General features: G+C 36.1%; 1 protein-coding gene across 12 annotated transcripts in view; it reads left to right on the top strand.

Annotated features, from left to right (window-relative positions):
- Positions 1 to 27,474, top strand: part of TAFA5 (TAFA chemokine like family member 5) — a 402,443-nt gene that overhangs the window by 221,871 nt on the left and 153,098 nt on the right. For all 12 annotated transcript variants that reach the window (XR_010469610.1, XR_010469605.1, XR_010469604.1 and 9 more), the window contains one exon: positions 1,073 to 1,222. Coding sequence is in view for 4 of the 12 variants with exons in the window: in XM_021284162.2 (XP_021139837.1) it covers positions 1,073 to 1,222 (150 nt within the window). In the remaining 8 variants the exon portion in view is untranslated. The remainder of the gene's footprint in view (positions 1 to 1,072; positions 1,223 to 27,474) is intronic.

Below are 27,474 nucleotides of genomic sequence, written 5' to 3'. Positions count from 1 at the left end.
TTTGAAAACAAAATATAGTAAGTATGTGATTAGCAGATATATTTTTGCACATATTTATTTGAAGGTTTATAATTGATTGCCTACAAAGACAAAATCCCATAGAAACTTTTTTTACTACTGTACCATAAAATCCAGAAATTATATGTAACACAAAGTGATAACTGGGACTTTTTCAGTCTTACTATGCATTGAAATTCAATAACATATCTTTCTTGCTTGTAAAAGGTAGTATTTTGGTATAGTAATAGCATAGTATTGGTTGCACCGGAGGAAGTGCATATTTTAAACGTATAACATTTATTTCAGACTAATATTCTTCATTAAAAAAATACTTTTGCAGCTTCTTGTTTTGCCTCTCTTAGCATGGTCCAAATGTGGAATGAGATGGTGTGGATTTCCTTAGTATTGAGGAAGAGCCACATACATTGGAGAAGTCAATAAAAACAAAGTTACTGAGCTAATGGGGCAGTGTAATTTTACTGTTATTTTTGTGATGGTTACATAGTAAATTTAGTAAAAGAAAAAAGACCAGCAACTTCAGATGCGTGTCAGGTGGAAAATAATTATCTTTCAGTTTTGATGAAGAGCCAAATGACTGACAATGTGGTTAAAATGGGCACACTTGGAAAGATTTTTTCTTTCAGAACCAACACTAAAAGCAGTTAAGACTTTATTATATTAATGGACATGTGGGAAAGTTGGGTTTTTTTTTCTATATACTTTATAATTTCTCTCTGAAAGTACATAAAGAGCACACCGTTTAAATTTCATTTCTGTAAAAGCAGATTGTTCCTTTACTTAGCCAACATAAGTTAAAGGTAACCCATGTGACCTCAGCTCTCTGGCTTTTATGGAACAATAATAATTTTCTGACAGAACCTGTTTGCAGGGTTTTCATATGTCCACCACAAGGAAAAATTGTATGTCATCTTGGTTTTATTCTATCCATCAGCTGGCTGCCCATTCGTTGTGGAGTGTCTGCTATGACATAGGCTGTGACTCTGTTCGGCTGTAATAGATTGCCTGGAGCGCATTCAGTGACTCTGGTACCTGTTGCTGGTTCTTTTTCCAGGTCAACTGGCTGCAGGTACATGTGAGATTGTTACTTTGGACAGAGATAGCAGTCAGCCCCGAAGGACTATAGCCCGACAAACAGCTCGCTGTGCATGTAAAAAAGGACAGATTGCCGGTACCACAAGAGCAAGGCCAGCCTGTGTTGATGGTAAGAAGCAAAGATCTATTCAATCAGTTTCTGCCAATACGAGAGTGGTGTAAACTGGTAGTGTATCATGAAAAGAAATAATAAAAAAAAAAAGCTCTGTAGAATAAATTTTCATGTGTCCTCAACTAGCAATGGTAATACTATTGAAATTCCCTGAAAGAGTATTACTAATAGTATAGATATTTCAGTTACAATTTTTTAATTGGAATTTTCACTTTTCTTTTAGCTTGATACACAGTTGAATGTTAAAGGAATGGTGCTGTTACATTTTGCATGTGATGATAGGACCAGCAGTGAAATGGCATTATTTTTTCCCTTAGTTTTTATTCCTTATAGCATTAAAAAAAAAATATGCAAGAGAGCTTCAAAGGTTTCATACCACTGGGAAGCTCATGTGTGATAGTTAATGCCATTGAAGAAAACACTGATGCTATAGTTGGAGTATACTATTTGGATATACCTCAAAAGTCCAGCATTCCTTCTCCATTTAAGATGATGATTCTGTATGATTCACTGGAGATGCAGTGATAGCTGGAAAACTGCTGACTTGCAGGGTGGTATGAAAATATTTAACTTCAAAATATTTTTTTGACAGAAATGAATTTGTTTTAGAGCTAAATAAGACATTAACAGTGAGACAGTCTTCAAGACAGGTGTGCCAGTGCAAGGCTAATAGCAAGCATTCATATTAAAAACAAAATTTGAGATGTATTGAAAATAGTTGACCCCAAAATGTATGTTTTGATCTAGGCTTAGTTAGCAAAAGTAAAAAGAAGATGCTTATATGTATAGAACTATAAAAAATTCACAGATTTCTTTTGAATACTGACTGGTTTGAGTCCTCAGATAAAAATATTGCTGAGAAAACCCTACTGTTGCCTCAGAATTTGGTCTTACCAGTGATTATCAAAGACGACAGCTCAAAGGAGATTTCAGAGCCTACCCACAAGGCTAAATATAGAACAACATGAACATTCTATTTTTGTATTTTCCTTTCACTGTTTTTGGTGCTCTGTAAGATAGTTTCTTAGCTGTCTCTTTCATGATGTGATACTATATCCAGTAATTCTCTTCTTTCCTGTTTTATTATAAGATCGTAAGACATAATTGCTTAAGAAATGAATTATTTTATTGTGTCATTTATAGTTGTAACTTTAATAAAAATACTTGTTAGCAATTAAAAAATTAAACACGTTTCCCCTTTTAAAACAACAACATTCTAAGGGAAAATATGAGTTTTGCATAATCTGATGGGAACTAAACACAATTTTTCCTCTGTCAGTTATGGCCTATGGTGACATTTGCTTGCTGTATCTTGGTTATCCAAAGTTATCTAACCTAGTAACTCTAGTTGTTCTTTATACCCAATAGAGAGCAAAATGCACCTTCTTAGAGTAACTTATGTGAGGTCCCTAAGATAAATCAAATGTAGCACTCACTGGTACTCACTGTTTCTTTGCCTTGCCTTAAAACACCTGCGGTGATGAGACTAGAAATAGCTAGAATGTATGTGTCAGTAAGAATACATGACTACACCTCATCCTCCAATTGCTATATTAGCTAAGTTTCAAAGTATGGAAGGTTTGAGGTAATAAGTTATTTATTTACTTAATTATTTTATTTGGAACTCATTAAGAAAGTCTATTTCAATTTCTGCTTTTGCTTTCAGTGTTCTTGATCATGAAAACAGCGAACTTGATGACAGGATCTAGGGTTAGATATTGTGTAACCAGATACAATTCCTTATGTAATAGTCCACATTTGAAAAATAAACGGGAAGTTCATCAATTGAAAAACAGGGCTTCCTATTAACTTCTATGTTGAAGTATTATTATTCATTTTTTAAAGCTTTTCTACATAGTTCTAATAACATGATTCTTTGTTATTTTGTGAAACGTTTATAGTTAGGATGTTGAGCTGTTAGAATGATAACTGCACAACATGTAGGACGTGCTGCTTTGCTTTCCTGGATGCTGCTAGGGATGTTTTGTAAGCAAAGCTCAAAAGAGTTAATGATACCTACAACTGTTATCAAGCTCCCAAATTAAAAAAAGGCATAAGCCAAATCTTTGATCTGTAGATTTTATTCATGAATTAAGTTGAAAATATGGTTTTACATACCAATAATACAATTATATAGGAAAGAATAAACAAGCACTTTATCTTGTCTCGAATCTTCTTGCAAATAAAGGTGGCAGATAAATTGGCCATTGACTGATAAGTATCCATCTGTGAATTTACCCTGTTCATAGTTTGAGGAATTGAGTGAGGAATGCACTGAATTATTCTGTACTGTTTATATTCATTTCTAGAATAAAGTGTTTCAAACATAGCTTTCTTCTGGAGAGAATATGAAATCTACATAAATTTCTGGCTGAGAAAAGCTAGTTTTGTCTCTAATATTAAGTCAAACACTGCTGGTTTAGGAATGTAACAACCAAACAATTTTCATTTATTTACAATGAAGAATCCCGTTTTCCAAACAAACAAATCCTTCTCTGAGCTTTCTTAAATAGGACATAGAGCGTGCTTTTGTGAAATTTCTTTATATATATTGCAGTTGATGTCATAATAATTGCTATTTGAGATTTCATTCCTGCTATCAAAAAGAAAAAAAAAAAATCTCATTGGGCAGTGTTTTTTTTAGTGCCAGTTTGCTTTGCAAAGATTTTGTTCTTTTAGTCTTATTCTTTATAAAGTCTGGATTTTAGTGAGATTATTTTTCAAGTAAAGGTAGCAGAATTAGACCTTAGACCTTCACAAACGAAGTCGTTTGTGAAGGAAGCAAGTAGAGTGTGACCTGCTAACCTACTAACAAGAAAACTTTAGCCAGCAATTGTGTTACAGCTTCTGGCAAGAGAGTGTTTTGAAGATTCAGTAACAAAACCAGTGATTTTGACAACCTTGAAATACGTCATGTTAGATCTGGCTTCCATTTGTTCACTGTTTAATGGAGAGAAGCACCTTAGAATATATTCAGTTATGCTGTGTATTTCCTGGAGCTCTGAAATGCAAGTGTCAATTATTGCAGCAAAAAGAGTGAGTAATTTAAGGGCTCTTAAACTTCACAAGCATTGTCTGAGATTGCACTTGTCAACATAGCTCTTAGAGTAAGTCCCAAGCTGATTACCAAAATCCACTCCGCTTTCCACTGCTACATCAGCTAAGGACTTTTTCTAAGACATGAAAGACAGTATATGTCAGGCAGATAAAACTGGAATTCTTAAAAAATGAAAATGCAGTGTTTAGGGCTTGATCTGAGCTGAGTGTGAAGAATAGGGATTTTCATGAAATGTTTCCCTGTGATAGAGACTGCTGATGTAGTTGATTTTTTTCTAGCACTCTTTAAGTATGGCAGATTGCTAATGTAATCTGAAAAAATGACATCAGTATTCACTCTGATTTCAAGCTTGATTTAGTGTTGATTGCTTCATTCCTAGACCCACAGAGTCATAATGTATATTTGGTATGTTTGGTTGTGATGCAATTTTTATTCATGAATCTAGGTTTTGTGATATTATGACAGTAGTTTGCCGCACTTTTACTTATAGTAGTATTATTTACAACTAGCATTCCCTAGTCTCTTTTTTGAGATCAAATTCCATAGCAATGACCTCAGTTGCATTACTTTGATAAGATATTATATTTCAACATAGCATCTGGTTTATCACCAGAGTAATTTCCCTGTGTGTCAGTCAAGCTTCATCAGTTTTCTAAGCTGGAGCCTGTGAGAGACTGGAAGATAACAATTATTCTCTATTTTTGTCCAGTACCTTTGCTGATTTAAATTTGTTTTAAAGCAAGTGACAGAAAGTATTTGATAATAGCGTGTGTACATGTGCACCCATGGTTTTCATTCTTTCACAAGAATTGCATCTATCTGAACATAAAATTTGTTATGCCAAAGCATTTTATAGAATACAAGTATATTAACCTGAGAAGAGTGGGATGAACATTTAAATGTTCAATAGATTTCAGTAATTCTGTCCAATATGTATTTATAGCTCGAAAATAAACAGCAATTTTCTCCAGAAAATAGAAACAGTTGATGAGAGGAAAAGTGGTATGAGAGAAGTGGTTTAATTGCTTGAGAAAATTAGGCTGGCAATCTTTAATTTTCTTACCTGAATTCTGTGATTAGAAGATTCTCATGCTCTGGATTTGAGTTCTGGTTACTTTTGTGTCCACAAAGTGCTATGAGAAATCCCAGGACAGGGATCCTGATATCCAAAATTCCTAACTTTGGAATAACTGGATCTCAGGTAACTGAATTCAACATGTTCAGAGAATTTATGCTGTAAACAAAGTCTTTGGTTTTGCAGTGTGTTTTTGTTTTGGTTTATTTTGGTTGTTTTGGTTTTGGGTTTTTTTTGTGGTTTTTTTTTTTTTTGTGTGTGTGTGTTTGTTGTTGTTGTGTTTTGTGTTTTTTTGTTGTTGTTTTGGATTGGTTTTGATTTGTGTTATTTTTTACTTTTTAAAGTTTTTATAAAGTCTTACTTATTTTGCAAGCATTGTAACAGTTTTCTATAGAATCTTAGTTGCTATCATTTGTTCATACTTTATGATTAACATGCTTTTCAGTTGGCATTGATTGATTTTGTTTAACACAGAAACTCAGGATCCACAAGGAAGCTACTTTAGTTCTGATCAATAATTCCCTGCTTTTCTCATTACCTCAAGGAGTCTAGGGAGGTGTAGGGTCAGAACTGGTCATTAATAGAATCCTAGGTCATGCACTTGAGACAAAACTGCCTAATACCTGGAGAGCTTAATCATTCTAAGATATCTTATCCACACTTAGGGAGGAAAAACCCAGCAATAACAACAACAAAAAGAGGACAAAAGTAGTTTTCAGTAATGAGAATTTTAGCTTTTACATTTAAAATATTTTATGTTTGTTAATGTGCTATTTATATTATTTTATCCTGGTTTTACTGCAGATATTTGCAAATGTTTCCTCGTTGTAAATATTATACATTTAACTTTGTTGCATTGAAGATATGGCAATTTAAAACAATCCAAAAGACAAAGTGGGATATGAAATTAAAAGGAGACAATACTATCTAGACATTTTGCTGGACCAGAGGTGAGGTGCTGTATAGTGTGGAAGATTTAAGTCTAGTAGGAGAGTGGGACTATTTGGGCATGAAAATTATCAGAGGGCTGGAGCAATTCTTCTGTGGACACAGGCTGAGAGGGTTGGGGTTGTCCATCCTGGAGAAGGCTGTGGTGTGACCTTACTGGGGCCTTTGAATATATAAAGGGAGCTTATAAGAAAGACAGATAAAAACTTTTTTTACCAAGGCCTGTAGTGTCAGGACAAAGGACAATGGTTTAAAACTAAAAGAGGGTAAATTTCAGTTGGACATAGGGAAGAAATTTTCTACAATGAAGGTGGTGTGACAGGTGTGGTGGAACTGTTCAAGGCAAGGGTTGACAGGGTTTTGAGCAACCTAGTCTAGTGAAAGATATCACAGCCTGTGGCAAGGGAGTTGGAACTAGATGACTTCTAAGGTCTTTTCCAATCCAAACTTTCCTATGATTTTATGATTCTATCTGACCCTTGACAAATGGTATTAGTTACATTATGGTGGTAACAAAACAATTGACTTTTCTGCTAGGTACTTATGAAGTTTAAAAGGTTAGAACATGTATCCAACTAGCCTTGCTATTCTTCCTGAGAGACTGGAAAGAGTAACGGTTACTATAAACTCGAGAATATTTTTCCTCTAATGCACATTTTGGAAAAATTGCCTTAACAAAATTCTGCTGGTTCCCTGTGTTCTGAAAGACAATATAATCCATTTTTTGTTTTTCCTTTATTCGCATAGAAAGCCCGGGTATCAAAAACACTGTCAATATTAACATTTCAGTTGCAGAATCACAGAAAAGGTTAGAGTTTTCTTAAATTTTTGGTGATTCACGTACACTAAACAGTTAAACTCATTGAGTGACCAGTGTGTGCAGAAGACCTTCTCTGTCTAGGAGATGTCTAGCAGCCCTGAAAGTTAACCCCCTAATTTGTAGGTACTTAAGACCACTTATGAGTGAGAGGCCACATGAAATAGTACAGAAATTAGCATGTAATGGTTTAATATTGCCTGGGAATGTTCTCACGGTGATCATTATTTTAATTTCTAAAGAATAAAGCAGGTTTGTTATTGTTGCAGGGTTTTGCTTTGTTTTGTTTTTTGTTGGTTTTTTTTGTTTGTTTGTTTGTTTCTTTTGTTTTTTTGTTTTTTGTTTTGTTTTTAATATATATAATCAGTGCTTTTAAACAATCCTACAAGTTGATAACTAGGGGTCAGATTTAATGCTGCTTATGTTACTGATAGGATGTAATAATGCCCTGCAATATTAGAATCTCTTTCAAGGAACAGAAAAATAATATTTTGGTCATCACTTATATACCCTTACTTTCAGTTTTAGCATAGCTGCTTGAGCCTTCTCAGTCTCTTGGTAGTTTTTTGTTATGATGTACCTGCAGTGTTCCAAACACTGTGTATGCTCTTTTATGAAATAGCCATTGAGTTCTTGTCTTATTCTGTACCTTAGAATATTAATAATTTCCATTTACTCCTACCTGGAAATAATTTTAGAAGAAAAAAAAGAAATGTACCCTTAACTATATTCCTTTGCATAGGCAGTGAGGGAAGGGTAGCAGCTATGCTTTTGCCAGCACTATAAGTATACAATTGAGTTTTCAACATGACTTAATAACATGACTTTCAACATGAAATACTAAATCCTTTCACCCTTTCCTCATCCCAACTCCCATATACACAGTCACAATTGAATCCGTACTTACAGATGCACCAAAGCATGTACAGCATTTTATTTCCATTCAGCTGCCTCTAGACAACCCCATCAAAACTGTAGATTTTCTGTTACTGACAATGGAAGTAAAATTCTTTCTGTGACTCATGAGCTTCCCCTTGTATGCATGGTACTGCCACATTATGACAATTTCCACCTTGTGGGTGACTTTTCATTTAGAAAGGCACAGGAAGTTGACTTTCACTCCAGTTGCTTTGCTTCTTGCTCCAAACTGTTAAGGACAACCTGTGACATTCCAAGTCGAGTAATAGCTTTTATCTAAATAGCATCACAAACTTGGTAAAATCTTATAAATATGCTTACATAAAATACATATATTCGCTTTGCTTGTGAATGTCAAGTGTCAGAGATTGAAGTGTTGCTGGGGAAGAAATGCCACTGTTCAACCCCAAGAGAGAAAGTGAGCGATATGTAAGGAACATATGAGTAGCTGCTGCATCCATGGCAGCACTGGTGTGTCTGTAAGAAATACAGGGAGATGTTAGGTTTCCCCTCCTGACTGAGAATCCAGAACAGGAATAGCCAAAGACATGACAAAAAAGCAACCAACCAATGAAAAACAAACAACTCTGCTTAGGAAGGTAGCAAGCAGATTGATAACTACCCTAAAGAAATATTTCTGTCAAGAACAATAGGTAGGGGCTTCATGATGTTATAAAGTGTTTGGTACCTAAACTGAAATGACTGCAGCCCTACCTGGAGTACTGTGTGCAGTTTTGGAAGCCTCAATATAAGAAGAACATCAAACTATTTGGTTGTGTTCAGAGGAGGGTGACCAAGATGGTGAAAGTCCTTGAAGGCAAGATTCATGAGGGGTGGCTGGGGTCACTTGGCTTCTTGAATTTGGAGAAGAGGAGGCTGAGGGGTGACCTCATCATAGCTTCCTCAAGGGCACAGTGGAGGGGCAGATGCTGATCTTCACTGGTGACAAGCGATAGGACAAAAGGAAATGGAATGAACCTGCATCATGGGAAGTTCAGACTGGACACTAGGAAAAGGTTCTTCACTGAGAGGGTGGTTGGTCACTAGAACAGGCTTCTCAGGGAAGTGGTCGCAGCACCAAGCCTGTCAGAGTTCAAGGAGTGTCTGGTCAATGCTTTAGGCATATGGTTTAGTTTTAGGTAGTGCTGCAAGGAGCAGGGTGTTTGGCTTGATGATCCTTATCTGTCTCTTCCAAATTCAGATATTCTATGATTCTATGACTAGATGTGGCATAAATATTACAGACCAAGATTTTGCATAATGCTAATGTTTTCCACAGGATAATCCATTCTGCATCAGTCAACTAGCAAAGAGTGAGTACTGGTCAGAGCTTGAAAGTCAGGCCCAGTATGGGTTTATGGATTCTCAGGCCAAGTATCTTTTTATTATTTTTTTGGTACAGATTAACTGCTTCCTAATAGCAAGTAGATCTATAGATCTCTTGCCATGGTCTACAAATGTTTATGGAGTAATAAATCAGGAATATGTAGGAATTAGGTTCAAATAATTATGTAACAAACTGGCAGATTTTTTTTTCTACAAGATTCTGAAGGATTATGCACCACAGATTGAGAGGAAACACTTAGGATATATAAGGGAAATAGATCTAGAATAAGTGTGAATAAAATGTAATTGAAGATAGCATACTTTTCTAAGCCTTGTACCTGTAACAAAGTGACAAAACTGAAATTACTTTTCGCTCATAAGCATCCTTCTTTGAGGTTAAACCTGGCATCAATACACTATTTCAGGTTAAGAGGTGGCTGTCTTTCTAAATGATAGAACAGGGAAATATTTGGGAAAGCAGAATTTAATTACGTGATTTGGAGGGTGTCCAGAAACCAGGGGTTAACACTAGTACTGTTGCAGAGTGCTGAAAGAACTTTAATTGCCTCTAATGCTTAGTGCCATGCTTTCACATTTCATCTGAAAGACAACACCTTCAGCCTCCTGGTGTTTCCTTGGACGCGTTAGTTCATCAATGCTAACAGCTTCATTTCCTTTAGTTCCTTGACGTTCCCAAGCAGTCACCCATGTAGTCTAATCCTCTTTCATGTACGTGCTCTGATGGCAGTTTCAGCACAGAAAAATGTTTGGAGGTTACGTGACATTAGATTGTGGAACAGTTTTCTAAGGGAGTGGCTAGAAGCCTAATTACTACAGACATTTTAAATTGAACTGGACAAAATACTAGGGAACATATTATGCATTAGCATAAGTATGCACTGCATCACTGACTTGAGTTTTCTGTGCTTGATATCTTGCGGCAGAGCACTACGAACAACCACAGCAGTCTGATTGCAGTCTCACTCATTAGATACCTTCAGGCAATAGGTCAGCTTAACATTCCTAAATTCAGGAGTTTGGCCACTGTAGGCTCCCTCTGCAGACAGTGATGTGAGATGGGCATGTCAGAGGTCACATAGTGTCAATATTGGAATTGCCTTCTGAAAGCTGCTCTCTTTTTCTCTCCTACAGGACTGAAGAGAACAGGATGACTAGTAGAGTAGGTTTTCTGCTTGAATGTAATGTGTGTAAACACTTCAGGCCGTCAGCTGCTCAGATTGCCTTCTGGAAAAGCCACTGTCTTGACTGATTAGAGGCAGTTTAAGGAAAAAATGTTACATGTTTATATTACCCCTCTGCTTGTCATCCTACATTCCAGTTATCCCCAGAAGAGGGAAAAAGAGGAACTTTAAAAGCTATTCATGTGTGAAGGTGGGCTTCTGTCAGGGCAATGTGTTTGTCTCCAGTGAATACGAGAGAACATGGAGAGACAAGCCTTTGTAAATACCCCTGCCATCCATCAATGGGTGAGATAAAACCATGGCTAAATCATACTTCTCTCACTATGTGAAAGCAGCATGGTCAAGGAGTACTTCTCCCCCAACACCCTCAATAATCTCATATAGCACACAGAACCATAAACAGATAATACATTTCATAAAAGTGAATCAGGAAACACTATAATATGGTTAGAAATGTCATTTTAAAGCTATATACCACTTTATTTTTAACTTACCTTAGATTTAATATCTGTGATGATAGATGATGTGTCAGAAGACTCCTAGAAAATGTTAAAATTGATTGCTAAATTAGTGACAACATGAATATCGCTACTACATCCAGCACCTGGAAGAGAGTAGTTAATGCTAGGCATTTTTATATGCCTCTTTCGGAATACTTTGCACATGGCTGATTCAGAGAAAATACCCTCTCTGAAGACAGAACTTTAGAAAGCTACCTATTTAAGGTGATGCAAAGGAGTTGGGTTTTCCCTGCTGTTAAGGGCTGAGGTCATACTGCAAGAGGAAAAAAAGGTTTATGGCATTAAATCTGGCATTTTCATACCATGAATAAGCTTCAGGTATGACTGTATTTTTTATTTGCACTATTTGTTTTGCTTATGTCTTACTGTTGTATTATTTCTACAATAACATAGGCATGCAAGGTGCTTCATAAGCAACTATCATACAGTCCTAGGCTGAAAGCTCTTGCAGTTTAATGACAAACTGAGTCCTTGTTTGTACAACTATGTAAGGAAATAAGGATATGTAGATGCTTCCTTTTGTTAACTGTCCAGGTTGTGGGGAGTAGGATAAGGAGGAAAGCCCTTCAGACTTCATTGTACTCTCAGTTGAGGTGGAGTGGGAAAGTGTAATTTCCATCCACTTGCTTCAGAGTATTTCTTTGAAAGTTTCAGTCTCTCCTCTAGCATCCTTCCTCGAGGGCATACACAGAAGACCTCTACTCTTGCTCATCCCTTTTGAGAGGGCAAGGTTAAGCTCCAATTGAATGTGAAGGAAGAGGATATACAACTAGACAAGGCTGGACCCCAAGGATTAGGTAAGAGAGAAATGAAAAGGGATGAAGGAAATAATTGCCTTAAAGGAGAGAAGGGAGAAGATATCAGAGCTAGGCTGCAGTCAGCAAGAAAAAAGGTGGTATTATGAAAGCAAATGTGACTGACTTGGTGCAAAACAGGGTGATTTACTGTGAAACAGGTTCTCATTTAAAAAGAGAGTGGCACATACAACAAGAAGGAAGCAGAATACATAGAATAAAGAGATGCAATACAAAAATCAGGTAAGCCTGAAGGTGTTAACAGTTTTTTTCTCCTTTTCATATTTTCTAAAGCATAGAAAAAAGTACCTTCTGTTTACTGTTTATTCTGTGAGCTCCAATGGTGAAATCACCTTAAATAAAGAAATAAATTAAGCTGGTAGTTACCAACCTCTCTGAGTCAGACTCCCCTTCAGCCAATTAATTCCCAGTTCCTTCCCTGAAACTCTTCCCCCCACAGCAATCAATAAAGTTTGGGGTTTTTTTTTCCCCCACTAATGGTTAGACAGAATTGGACAATACCTTTGATCTGTCAGCTAGGAGACATCCAGTCTTCTCCCCTGTACTCTATATTATACTCCAAAATTATTCCATATTTCTGTGTATCCTGTGTTACACACTGACTTACCAGCCTCTGTGCCTAATTCCTTTACCACACATCAGAGTCCTCTTTGTTCAGGATCTTTGTGCTACAGCCGTGATGTTGCTCTGCCTCTCCAACAGTGCACTGAGCACCTGTTGCTGTACATCAGCAGGGCACTCAGCACAGACCCACGTCCAGACTCTTTCCATTGCCCTGCATGAGGTAATTCTCCTCCAACCCACACATCATGTTCCGACAAAGCTCCTCACTGATCAGTGATTCGGTGACTTGTGGAGGGGAAGATGTGGAGCACCGGAGCAGTACAAGGGCAGCAGACAGAGAGCTGTGGGGCGATAGTCCTGAAGTGGTGCATTCTCCAAATGAAAGGGTGAGGTTTTGGGGAAAACACTGCAGGTACGGAGCATAGCAAAGGCATGAAGAGACACAGTGACATGGAACTACTTGATATAGAGTACTTGGAAAGTGCTGGAAGAGCAAAAGACAAAGAGATTGGAGAGTGTGGGCCAGGGCGGTATAGAATGAAGTCAGCCCAAAGGCTAGAAGTTCCTCACCTCAGCAAAGAGATGATGTAGCAGTCTAGACTGTTTATCACAACTAAGAAATAAATTCTTATTTGGTGTAGCAAAAAAAATAATATTTTTTTTTTTGTGTGTTTCAGATAAAGAATAGAACTGATTTGGAGTTCGAGCATTCAAAAAAAAGAAAAAGGAAAAGTCTATGAATTGTTTTTTCTTCAGTTTTGACACACTGGCTAGCACTAGCATTGCAATAACGATAGCCAATGGGGAAAAAAAAAATCACCTGTTTTCTTTCCAACTACCATTTTTAATGTTTTCCTTTACTACTGTTTTGCTTTTTAGATTTCAAATATCTCCTTTAACACTCCTACATAATTAGAAGACTCAGTCCTCCTGACCTTGAGAATAATCAGCTTTTAAATATATATATTTATTTTTTTAAAAAGCTTACTATCTGGGGTAAATATATACAAGTAAAAAGATTTTAAGAACAAACTCTACTTGGAAACATAGATGTCTTCTACATAGAACAGTGAGCATATTTTAAATTTCAGGCTTCAGCTTTGGATGCGTTACTGAATTTTTAATTTTGCTAAGCATAAAACATTGAATGTTTGCTAAGAATACTGACCAATTCTGACCAGCTTTTTTGAAGTAGTTGCCCTAGAATCAGTATTTACATTATTGCTTTATCAGCCTTAGGTCAATTTTAGCATAAGTTTTGGAAGTCGAATCATTATGTACAAGTATAAAGCGAAGTGAAATGCAAATTTTAGAGTGTTGAAAAGAAGGCTGGAGTGTAGGTCCCAGCATAGCCCTGCCTGCACTGTGCTTGAGCCAGACTCATGTCAACTGGTCATGTCCCCTGACATGTCCTCCCTCTGTTTTACTGTGTGGTCATGTGGGGGTGATACATGATGGGGTCACTTTAGAAGGGCCTGTTTCCTGAAGAGCATCAGCAGTTTGTGCCCAGCTGGAGTTTTAATGTCCTTGCTAAGACTGATGATGCTTCCCACAAATTATCTGGAAGCGAATTTTAATGTGATATGACTTTGTGAAACTGGATCAAGAATGTACTACATTTGAGCTATTAATATCAAGCTTTTCTTTGGGCCTTTCATCTCAGAGGAGATCAAAAATTCCCACAGGTATCTGTTTGTCTCCTTTAATCTGTGTTTTTGTACAGTCTATAGCTGAAGTTCAGATTCTCCAATGCAGACAGCTTGCTTAGTAATTTCAGTTTGAATGTTGGCAGCTCTCTATTGAAGCAGTGGGCAGCAGGCAGATAAACTGCCAAAGCACACTAACATCATGGTGCTGGGGCAAGAGGGGATCTGGGTTTAGAAGAGTGGGGTAGGTCTTGGCTGTTAGGGAAATACTGCTAGACTTTTGAGTACCAGATTTCCTGAAGAGCAATTCTTAGTCTGTTTATCCGAAAGAACTGGGTTTTACAATTTTGCATTTGTCAGACCTCAGAAGTGGAAGTCTCAGTCTCTATGAATATTTTAAGTACCTAACCTTTGCTCATTTTGATTCAAACCAGGCTTTACTTATTTTGTGATTTCACCATCATACACTGAAAAGTGCTGTGTTGGTGCCAGCTTCCTTTACCAATGGCATGAACTGCATTATCTGCATTGTTGGCAGCATCGGGTACTGATCTAACACATTTTGGTGTATTCTTGCAGGTAACATAGAGTCTGGCTAATATTGAACCTCTTTGCGTGTTATAGAACCCTTTGCTTTTCATATTTAGAAACAAAGTGTATATGCTGAATATGACACTGCCTTCAGGTCTGTAGGTACTTTACACAGCATGAGATTTTTGGGGATAATTATATGCTGTTCTTCATAGTTACCTCTATATTAATTTAAGTTTTATCTATAAATATATAGTAAATAAAAAAATTCTTTTAAATTACTATGTGGCATTAGCATGAGTAAACTAGAGCTGAAAAGTCAAAATACAAAACTCTTGACCAACAATTAATGCTTCTGCTACAAAGTAACTTGCATGGTTGAGGATGACTTTGCAAGTAAATAAGCCTCTAAGATTGAAACTGGACAGTACTGTACAAAGTAACCTATCAGTTGTAATTGTCCTACGTTGTTAATTATACTCATGAGAGTAGTTTCCGGGACAAGCCAGAGGACTCAAGTCAGGTTTAAACCGGTGTAAGAGGCCATCTATCTATTACAATGGCTAAACTAATTTATTATGAATTAAGTGGTGCCAGTTCTTTGTGTAGGAAATTCTAAAATGACATTGTGTCCAAAGTGCAAACAAAGATTATGGGAAGGTTTCTGTACTTGAAGTAGTTTTTGCTTCTCTTTCAGATGTTGATGACTACATCTGGAACATGAACATAAGTTTAGATCCTGTTATAAATTAATAAAAAAGCCTATCCAGACAGAGACATGATTCCTATCTTAAGATTCTTATAATTTAAGGTTCACATACTTTAACCTCTTAGTCAAATTAAGAATGCTATTGTAGCTAATGAACCTGTTTCCTTGAATTTGAATTTACTGGTTCAGTACTTTTATGGATGGATAGACAGATGTAATAAAAATAGTGGAATCAATGCAGTGACAATCTTCCCGTAAGAGGGAAATTTCGAGAAGTTTAGATTTGTGTATGAAATAATTTGAATTCTGAAGTTATTTTTATTAATGGTTTCCATTTACTAACTTTTTATGAGAATTACATTAAATAGTGTAGTTTTTACTGTAATCTACTACTAGTCTACTGCAGGCTTTTCTTTGGAATAGGAAATTCTATAGGAAAAAGATTAGGAAACCTTGGATCACTTCTGGCTCTAATGTTGTGGATGAATTTGGATGAAAACCAGAAACAAAAATCAGGAAAAAAACTTCTCTTTCAATTCTGGAATTAATGAAACTTTGTTTCCTATAGGGATGTGAACTTCTCCTCTGTACCCCTGCCACAATAATACCAGATACCTACCCACAGTTCTGACTTGTTCCAAGTTCTCAATAGTTTGTTTCTGAAGCCATATTTCATTCAGACAAGTTATTTCTTTCTCCTTTGTTGTGTTTATGTCTGTGCTGGAAAAACACCAGAGTTAACTCATGAAATTCTCACTTTTTCTAACTTTCATATAGATAATGCCTTTCATGGAGTAATTTAAGCTGTGTAATACTATGGAACAAGCCACATGGAGTAGCTTTTGGCATGCAGGTGAAACGGACTGCGTGTGGGGGATGCTGCAAATGACACTTTGTAATCTGTTGCTTCATGTAAAAAGAGGTTGTATAAAAGAAACACATAAATAAGAATAAGCACATGAAAAAACTTCAGGGTAGCTTCTTTTTTCTTTTTTTTGAAGATGCAGTATACGAAGGTGAATACTGGAAGAGCAACGATAATTTAATTTTAGTATACAAGCTGTTTACAGCCTTATAAAGCTGCATTTCCAACTTCACCTTTAACTTGAAAAATTACAACTGGTTTGAAAAAAAAGTTGATAGTCTTGCTTACACTGTAATTTTGAATCATCCTATTGAAGTCTGGATGCACAGTTTTCTCAGAGCATGTATGTAGATCAGATTTGGGGTATAGCTTCTGTTATATCCTTACATTTGCATGGGGTATCAGTCCAGAAAGCTTTTCATTTTGGCTCAGATGAAGTTCTAGTGGAAAATATTCTCTTTCAGTTCTACTCTAATGCTAAGGAAAACTTGCAATACTATTTCTGATTCAGTTCATGTTTTAGAAAAATAAATAAGAAGAAAATATATCAGAAAATATATTTTAAATTGAATTTATTTGCTGTCAGGTTTGAGAAAGATTGCACAATATTCTAAAAGCTTATTCAGATTTGATTGAAGAGAAAATAATAATTCAGACTGCTTTTCAGTTTGGGTTGGATTCTTTTTGCTACTTTAGAATTTTTTTACTTTTACTATGCAATGCTTACCTAAGGTGGTGGTTGTCGTTGTTGTTTTTGTTGTGTTTGTTTTGTTTTTGTTTTATTTTTTCACGGTGTGTATGGATTTTTTAATTATTATTTATTATTGTTATTATTTTTATCTGTGTTTTCTTACTGAAGCAATGAAAAATAGCATTCCTAGGCTTTTGACCTTTGGGTTCATATCATATTACAATGAGATTTAGAGATGTGACATCCTGCTAGTGTGCCAATTCTAGCTTCCATTTTCAACTTAATTTCTGAGTCTTTTTCAAAATCATGGAAATTTACCGAAATGTCAATTTGTGCAATATTTAAGATTTTAAATTTCAATTTAGAACACTACACCTACATATTATGTTTACCACAGAGAAGCTGTTGCTTTTTAATTTCCTGTAGCATAAAATGTCCTGATTTTCTGTACTGACAAACAGTTGAATAAGACATTTGAGCCTAAATGATGAATTACAGAAAAGTTGTGTATAGTACTATTATAAGCCCAGGTAATCTATGATTAAAATACATCAGGGTAGATATATGCACGTGATAAAAATAAAGGAAAAATTAAGGTAAACAGATTGAAATTGCAGCGGAATAAAAAGCTTGTGATGTTTGTGCAAGTGAGATTTAAGAAAATTATGAGAATATTAGTAAGGTTAGAGAATAATATATAAAAAATTGATTGATATTAGCACACTTTTCATCATTGGAATTAAAACTTTTTTTCCCCTCCTAGACTCTACTGTAATGATGGGAAGCCAAAACCACCTGAATAGTCTTTAGAAGATTTTATGAACTTAAAAATATTAGTTATTCATGAGAATGGGGTAGTCACTCCTTTCCCCCTGTTTTCCCTGTCCCTTGCCTGCCCTGATTTGAACAGGTCTCTGCAGAATACTGGAGGATGCCTCCTACAAAGCTATTTGTGTCCCAGATTTGTTGAGTCTAAATACTGTATGATATCAGCTAGAAAATGGACCCTGGTGTTTGGCAATCTGTAGCCTTGATAACCATCTGTGTCCGTAATACTTCCATTAATAGGATGTACTATCCTTATACCAGAATTTGATTAGGCTGCAGGGGCAAAGTGGCTGAGTAAGTAGAGATAACTAGTAGCTTATAAGAGTTCCATTAAGAACAGTCATAGATGTTTTGAGAAAAATAAGACATAACTATCTTTGAAGGCCTTTGCTGTTTTCTGTAAGATATTCAGTAGCTCCTGAAACCAAAATGTTATGTTTTTTATATGTTTTATGAAGATTATTTGTCTACCAAAGTTTTTTATCATTCCTTTCAGGAGAGCAGTACTGATTTCCATTTCAGGTGTAGATTGCATAGCTACCATTTGCTGGTAGTCATTCAACAGTACAGTTGCAGATATCATAAATACAGATCTTTTCTGAAAATGGAGTGTTGCTGCTGCATACTTCTGTATGAGTGCTCCATCGAATTAACAAGAAAGTAACACTTTCCATACCCTTACTCAAAAAAATCTCTAATATTTTTAAAAATTATTTTCCAGTAATAGTGTTATTGGATGCTGGACTATTGTACTTTTATTAAAAGATGCAGGAATGTAAAAGAAGGAAGACTTAAAGGGGCCTAGAGAATGAGGAAAGGGTGGAGACAAGGACAAGAAACCATTGTGGCCCAGATAAGTAAAATTAGAGTTTAGCTAATGAGGTGAATCAAAAGGCAATACAGAGGAACTGAATAATTGCAGTGGTAATAGCACACATTTACAAGAGAGTAAAAGCTGTAATTAGCTTTGAATGCAGCTGAAATAAAAAGAACAGGTATAGATTCACCTGTAGACAGAAACAGATCCCCATTTTGGACTCGTGTTTGTGATGGATATGAGAGGATGGAAGAACCTCAATCAGAAAACAGGGAAAGTCAATATTGCTCTACATCTCTGAAAATATTCTTATTTTTGCCTTCCAATGAGATGGTTTTTAATTCCTTTGTGTAAGAATAGTGTTTCTTTTTACCTATAATGAATGCTTCATTCAGCTAGACTTAATTAATCTCCTAAAGGGAGACATTAGTCAACAAGTTAAGTTAGTCATGTTTGTACAGCTCCAGACTTTACTCATGTCTGGCCATCTTTTATAAAAGTCACTTCTTCAACCCTAAACGCTTTTCTTACACACCTGTTAACAGATATTCATCAATTATTCATCACCTTATGAAGAGAACCTGGAAATACCACCAGTCATCTAAAACATAAGATAAATGTGCCTGCTAACCAAAGACTTGCTTGAATTCTGAATTGATGTAGGACTTTTATTTTCATTTCTTTTCACCTTGTGTTCAGGGACAAAGAGTTTTCACAGTTTTGGTGAGGAAAACCTTTCTCTTGCAAGTAATTGTTGTGCAGAACTTTCTTCAGCTACTTCTGTCTCCCATTTATCTGGTGTACACTATTCAGACTGGAGTGTCCTTCTTTGTTGTAAAGTAGTTAATAGATAATCATATATCTAAAAAGAATCTGAATTAAAATACGGATAAATCTCTTCCTCATTTCTTGGACAGTAGGACAAGGACATTGTAGATCATGTTTCCATAGACATATATCTTCTCACCCTCTTTTTTATTGCCTATGTATGCTTTATATGGATGTATTTTATATATATATTTTTGGTTAAAAACATGTGTTTCAGTCCTGAGCTTCATGGGACTAGAAGAGTGGATGGAGTGTTTAGTATTGAGGAGGTTGAAGTATGTTCAATGTAAGGATGGGAAAACAGAAGATAATGGTATTAGGTTTCTCATGTGGATAGACAGGCAATTTAATAGAAAGTAATTTGCAGTTTTGCCATAATGAGAGAGGAGTAACATCCCACATCTGCTTCAGGGTAAGTATTTGCTTGCATAAAGTTAATATAGAACAGTTAATCAATTGCTGAAATCCATTATTACTCATTCTTATGCCCCTGTTATAATACTGAATAGTGATGCTGTCAGGAGTTTTCAACCACATTCACAAAAAAATTACCAGTGAGGACTGAAGGGTCATTTGTGCAGGCAGGGTCATATTTTATTGCCTTAAAAGACAAAATAAAAAGATGGCAGCTCTGTGTAGTCCATTATCGTGTTCTGCTGGAGGGAAGGAAGCCTAAGAGGGCAGGAAGCATCTAGCATCACCCGCTTGATTTGGGACTCTCAAGCACTTACTGGTGAAGAGACTGTATGTCTTCCCTTCCCTTCCCTTCCCTTCCCTTCCCTTCCCTTCCCTTCCCTTCCCTTCCCTTCCCTTCCCTTCCCTTCCCTTCCCTTCCCTTCCCTTCCCTTCCCTTCCCTTCCCTTCCCTTCCCTTCCCTTCCCTTCCCTTCCCTTCCCTTCCCTTCCCTTCCCATTTGAACACATGTACAGTTGGGCCTTCACAATATCTTCAACCAATTAGCTCAAAGTTGGTTATGTCAGGAAGTCTTACGTCCTTAGTTCTTTTATTGTGTGTCATTGTAAGCGATGGTTTGTCTTTCCTATGGCACTCATAAAGCTATGTGTGCATATATATCTGTAGTTTTCCAGATTAGCCTGTTTGTCTTCATCAGGTGTTCAGTGATTTGACCTTCTTTGTTCCTTTCTGTAGACCTTTCTAGTTCAACTCTATCTTTTCAGTTTTAAAACTGCCTAGGTCATAGAGCAGATGTGGCTTTGTAATGGTGGGCTTTTTTTTCTTTTTCTTCTGTTTTGTTCTCTGGTCTTTTCTTAGTAACTTGTATCATTCTGCTTCCAATTCTGACAGCTACTGAGCACTGGGTTGATGTTCCTTTTGAAACATTTCTAGTTTGATTCCCAGATCTCTCTCTGAGATGAAAATAGCTAATTTAGAGTACATTCCTGTGATCTATAGTTAGAGCTGCCTTTTTTTTTTTCCCCTATGTGTATTACTTTGTTTTTATTGACATTGGATTTCAGCTGCTATTTTATCATCTGGTTTCACAGCAGTATAAGATCTCTTTGCAGCTTTCACAATTTTCTTTCTACAACTGAGAATAATGCATTTCCATCAGCATATGCACCTCACAGTTCCAGCTCAGTAAAAGCTGCTGAATCACAGCTGCTTGGCTGTTGGACATTCTGATTCCTGTTCATCTGTATTTTATCCTGTTTCCTTGTAAACTTAATACTAAAAAAGTCTTACAGTTGTGCTGTTTTCTCAGTGTAAGAGAGATTATTAGACTTCAGGTTATCCTTGTCATTTTTTAATTTACTTTTTCTGTTCTCCGTGTTCCTTTGTAGGACAAGGATGCTAAAAGCAGAGCAAACACACCTGTGATAAGTTAGCTCACTTAACATAAGAAACAATATCACCCCCTGTTGTTTGAAAATGAGGATTTCTGAGATGGGTTGGGAATTCTTGTCACTATATCAGCCTTGCAGGTCCAGAAGCAGGTCCTTTTTTTCCAATCTGGTGTCAGTAGTCAATTGTTGTTGGAAAATTTATCTTTATTGAGGAATAATCAGTTGACTGTGCTGACCAGCATTTAGCCTGATTGCTTTCTGCATTATGATTGGTTTTTTATTCTCTTTTTCCTTTTCATTTCCCTTTTCCTTGTCATTTTTCTGTAATTAAATCCTTAATTTATTGCAAGCTGAAAGTTATTATGATTGTCGTAGAATCATAGAATGGTTTGGATTGGAAAGGACCTTCAAAGGTCATCTAGTTCAACCTCCCTGCAACGAACAGGGACATCTTCCACTAGATCAGGTTGCTGATCCTGTCCAGCCTGGCCTTGAATGTTTTTGGGGTTGGGGCATCTACCACCCCTCTGGGCAGCCTGCTACAGTAATTTCACCACCCTCACTGTAAAAAATTTCTTCCTTATATCTAGTCTGAATTATCAAGTGGTTGGAAAAATAGTTGAGGCTGCTTGTAACATATAATACTAGTTTATGTAAATTCACACACACACAAACAAAAGTGTGCTTGTTTACAAGAATCCTTAACCTTTATTAATAATCCTTCACCTGGCAATCCCTTAGTTACAGCATAAGTCCTAATGCAAAACCTTGCAAGTGAAGGTTGTTTCTCTTCTGGTAAATCAAAATTCACTGAAACAATAGGACTTTTTACCATTAACAAAGTCATAAATGATCTTACAATCTATTGAGTGCCCATGTAAAATAATTGACTCTGTAAATCTGACTTCTGACCCCATATTTCTAATATGGCATGTTGATATGTTTTAAACAAGCTGAGGAAAATATAGTTATTTATTTCAGTTTGATTACTTTGAGGTTTTTGTGTAAGAGTTTTAAACAACTCTCTAGAAATGCCCAGTACAGAAAATAAAGTTTCTGGATTACTAGACATTAAAACATATTCTGGGATAAGAGACAGAAGAATGGTTAAAGTTTTGGAATTCATATTCTTAAAAAATCTTCCTTTCTTGGCATCCTAAAACATTTTTTTTTCCTATTATTACTTATTTTTATATGATTTTTTTTTATCTATGCTATACTTTTTTAGAGCTGTGTTGAAGAAGAATATTATTTTAATTCTATTAGCTTAAAAATGCATGTTTTGTAGATGTATTACAGGTGTTTCATTCTTCATTATTAACTGATTTTTTTTCACTCCTTTTTCAGATTTTTGGATACTAAGTGCTTTTCTGTTCATTACTGAATTAGTGCTACAAGTTGTTTTAGCTTTGAACCTTAGAAAGATAATATAAAACCTATTACTTTTGAGGCTTCTTCATTCACTGCTGATGATTAACAAAGATTGATAGTATTTTAAATTAGAATTTCATTAGATCTATGAAATAATTCAAACAGGAAATTAGTTCATATATATGTATACTGTTAATGTAGTTGAATGTCAAACTCATTACATGGTATTATAATTTTGCCACATTTAGGGTAACTTCAAGAAGAAATACTTGAAATAGTTGGCATTTACAGCACGTATAATGTGTCTGCCTTTAGGCATAGCTTAAGGCTTAGAGCATTTTTAGCAACTGGATCTGTAATAGGATCCATTTTCATAAATAAAAACAGAATTTAAGTTATTCTTCCCAGGGATTAGCTATCTGGGACTATTCAGTATTGTATTTATATTAGTGTTAATTTCCCTAGCATGCTAATTTGATTTTATTTCACATCTGTATGCTCAAGCACAAACTCCTTCAGGACCACCCCTACATCAATCAGGACATGTAAATAATTTCTTTTGGTTCTGTTTAAGCTACTCTTGAAAGAAATTCAGAAACATATATCTGTAAAGTGGTTCCAAGGGATTTAATTTCTCATCAGTTAGCTTTACATTTCCTACCCATATTAGCAAAGTAACATCATCACATATCCCTGTAAGCTTATCTTAATTTTGCATATGATGTTAGAAAATATAAGTCTCTTAAAGCGTTACTAAAGTAGCTTACTTTTTATAGCCGATAAGAAACATTAGTCCCCTGAATTTCTTTCCAACTATTGTGTCCTGGTAGAAATCCCTTCACAATCCCATTTTCCAGCAGCGGGGATGGTTTGGGCAGTACAGAGTTAGGTTTCTGCCTGAATATTAGTCTGGATTTCAGGCAACTATTTGATTAGCAGAAATAATTATTTTGTCTTTTAGGTGACTAGTGGTATTTCTAGATCATCTTTATAGGATGATGAATGGATGATTAATATCTCTTGACATAAGTACAAGAAAAACATTAAAGGTGGAAGAAGTAACTTTTTAAAAAGGTAGTAGGGAAGAACAGAGATTTGGTGTCAATTTTAGAGAGAGAAGGAAAGAGACTAGCAGAGGAAGAGGTTGACAGCATAAAGAATGCTGTGCTTAAAGGATGTAAGTTAGAAGCAGAAAAATGAAGAAATACAGCATAGGGAAAAAAAATAGTTAAGTCAGTAAAGAAAAATGATAGTGTTCAAAAAAGTAAGTCAGATATAATATATATTTGTGTAATATATGTATGTGTGTGTAATATACTGGGCATGTACTTTCTAGAGTATTTCTGTTGGCATCCCTTAGATGCATATGAACTCAATGACTGTTTAAATAAGACATGGTGATGTATTAGAGCTAAAAGCATGATAAGGTGAACACCAGTATTCTGTCGTTGTGAACTGCAAACCAAGTAGATTTAAAGGTCTGACCCGAAGGAGTGCTATTGCAGTTATTTTCATCTTTTCCTTCAGTATTTCATTGCATAATATGTCTTAGAACTTCCTGTTCTACATCTAGACTTTTAGTTGATTTTTGAAAGATCATTTTTGCCAAACACAAATCCCCTGTGTAGTTAGTCTTCTTTGAAGAGTTCATGCCATGCCTGTTTGGCTTCTGTTCCAAGCCTGTGTTCCAGACCTGAGACCCACTTTCTGCCGGGTCCCCTCTGGGTGTGCAAATAATCTACAACTTGAACTCCTGAATGTGTGCCACTGAAGGTCAGTCAGAACTATCTTGGAATCTTCTGGATTCATAGAATCATAGAATCATTCCAGTTGGAAGAGACCCTCAAGATCATCAAGTCCAACCATAACCTAAATCTAGCACTAAACAATGTCCCTAAGAACCTCATCACCTTTTAAACTCCTCCAGGGATGGTGACTTCCACTTCCGTGGGCAGCCTGTTCCCATGACTGGCAAACCTTTCCAGGAAGAATGTTTTCCTAGTATCCAATCTGAACCGTCCCCAGTGCAACTTGAGACCATTTCCTCTCCTCCTGTCACTTGTTACTTGGGAGAAGAGACCAGCACCCTCCATGCTACCTCCTTTTAGGCAGTTGTAGATGCAATAAGGTCTCCCCTCAGCCTCTGGTTATTGACAGTTTCTGCCGTGTTGTAGTGTGTGATGTTTTCATGACACATGCATGTCCGCCCTCGGTGAAATTTCACCTGAAGATTGGCAGTCAATATCCCCAGCTTTAGGCAGTGGAACAGCAGAGTTTCCTCCCCATTAATTCTTTACTTCTTGTATGACTTATGACCTGGAAAATGTTCTTAACCTAAATTATTGCTTTTGAGTTTTCTAGTGAGGCAGAGAGATGGTTATTTGGTTTGGTTTTGTTTTGTTTTGTTTTAATATATTTTTAGTTAGGAAGGAAAAACAAAATCCTTTCTTCAAATTATTTTTAAAAATGTATATATAGATTTTAAAGATTTCTCTACTTTCATTTCCTTAAGAAATCCTGTAACTTCTTCAGAACCAGAAAATTACATAATAAATCTCTTTATCAGAAGAAGTCCAATTCTGCCAGAGTCTTTGTTGCATGAAACCTTTGTCTGAGGAACCTTGTGGCATTTGTTTATTAAATGAAACATTTTTTTTTCAGTTATGCTTCTATCAGTTCTGTTACTTGAAGAAGACCTACAGCTGTCACGCTGGCTTGAAAATATTAGTCTGTTTTTACAAGATAATAATATTTGATCCTTGAGAATTATGAATGCCGAAATTACTCTGCAGTGTATCCCTCATCCTTCATAAGCTTTCCTTATGGACTGTAAGTTTACTACCAACAGGGCAAGCCCTAAGCTCCAGAAGAGCTTTTCCTATAGCTATGTATGTAATTAACAGATCTTTTGTGCGTAAATCCCATTTCCTATCCAGTAGAACACCTCAGTCATCTCTTATACTAGTGGGATCTAAAATTCAGATGTGGTAATAGTGGGGACTTGTTTTCTGATCCCTATTTTCTTCTTTTTAAAGTAGTTCCTGAAGTTGTTTGGGCTGTGGTTCTAACATCAGACTGGTGTTTGTGGAATGTATTCTACAAGATCTCTCAGTTTTATGAAAAATAAGCTAAAAAAAGCTATCAGAGATCCTAAATAATACAAAAATATAGCACTTAAAGATTTTAGGCTTCTCCAAATTTTGCTCAGTTTGTAGGATTCTCCTGGTTGAAGAGTCAGCTGTAATTATTTATATGAAAGATGAATGGTCTGTCCTTTGAAAAACTGAAAGATGTCTCTGGCTGTCAGCTGCAGGAATATTACCATATTACCTTAAATCTCAACACAGAGAAACTATGTGAGATTGCAATTTGCCGTTAACATTGTTTACTGCTTTCCCATTACCATGTTTCGCTGTGTGGGAGGTCATAACAATCTGTCAATGAGTTATGAAAATTCATCAGTCAAAATGAACCAGATCTTTTTTGTGGTTAATGTAATATGAGCTTAATTTTAAAATCTACAGTTACTTTCATGGTTTTCGTATTTTCTCCTTCTTTTAGAGACTTTTAACATTCATGACTGTTTGTGTAACAGATTAATTCAGGTTCACTCCACAGTGCATACCAAAGTGTAACACACTGTAAGAGAGAACCAAGCTTCACACCCTAACAGAGGACAATCACGTCTAACATTTGTTTCTGTGGATACAGTAGCTATATTTGCCAACTTTGTGCTCAAATCCTTCACATACAAATTAGAGCCGTACATATGCAGCACTTACAGTCTTTATTTATGCTGCTACATTTTTATTTAGAATTCAACATTTCGAATATGACAATTTATAGGACATAACGGTACAGAACATGATAATTTCTTTTGCTGTTAGTTGCTTACAGCAGTTGAGATGACAGAAGTTCAGATGGATTTGGGTGTCTTGTAGCAGACATTGTTCTTCAGAGGTTACTAGTGCTGGTATTATGATGCTGGGACAAAATATTTAACCACAGTGGATACCTCACTTCTGGAGCAGGAGGCAGAATGAGCAGCAAATCAAAACACTTGGCAGAAGTCATATATTCTATTTCCATTTCTCCAAAGAGCTATTACAAACAAGAGTGAGGAAATAAAAACTGCGTCTGGCAAATCTTGGTGTCTGTGTAGAAGAAAGACTTGAACACCTATCTGCACTAGCAACGTATGCAGCACTGGTGCTCAGCAGTGCCTCAGCACATACTCTTCCTGCACAATTTGTTTTTGTTACTCAGAAACCAGTAGCTCTGTTTCAGCTCATTAATGTCTAAAGAGAGTATCAACACCTAGTGTATGTTTGAAAACAGGTGGCATCAAGGGCAATGATTTTTTTTTTTTTTTGTTACAGCTAGTCGTGAGTGATTAAAAATGTCTCCTTAAGTTTAATATATTTACCGATAGAACTGTATTTTGTTAAGTGGCATAGGGAGAATTCTGTTATTCAACTGAATCACCTGTTAGGCCAAAACATCACTCTGAAACTTCACTTTTTTCAGAAATGTTGCTCAGGTTGTTTCAGAAAGAGTCAAGGGAGTTTGAGGGAAGAAGAAAGTGAAGTTGCAGTAAATGCAGCCTAAGAAGTCCCTTCGAGCAAGATGCTGTTGCCCCACCTGGTGATGTCCAGACCAGCACGCACCTCAGCTCTTCCCTCTTCCACTGCTTGAATGCAATGCAGAGTGCACCCGGCTGCTTCTGCTGCCATGGACTGTAACACAAACAAAGTCAGCGAGGCAGCTGGAGCCATTTAATTTGTGTCTCATCTGTCCTTTGCCAGAGGTGCCCCATAAACAGAAGAGAATTGAGAAGAGTAAGAGGAATGGCAAAATCCTATTTAAACAATTTATTTTTGAAGTCTACAGAAATGTTATTATTTTTACACGGCA

The sequence above is a fragment of the Columba livia genome, chromosome 1 (genome assembly GCF_036013475.1).
Source record: "Columba livia isolate bColLiv1 breed racing homer chromosome 1, bColLiv1.pat.W.v2, whole genome shotgun sequence".
Taxonomy (NCBI): Eukaryota; Metazoa; Chordata; class Aves; order Columbiformes; family Columbidae; genus Columba; species Columba livia.
The sequence above is the reverse complement of the archived record's forward strand: the minus strand, read 5'-3'. Positions and strand labels throughout refer to the sequence as shown.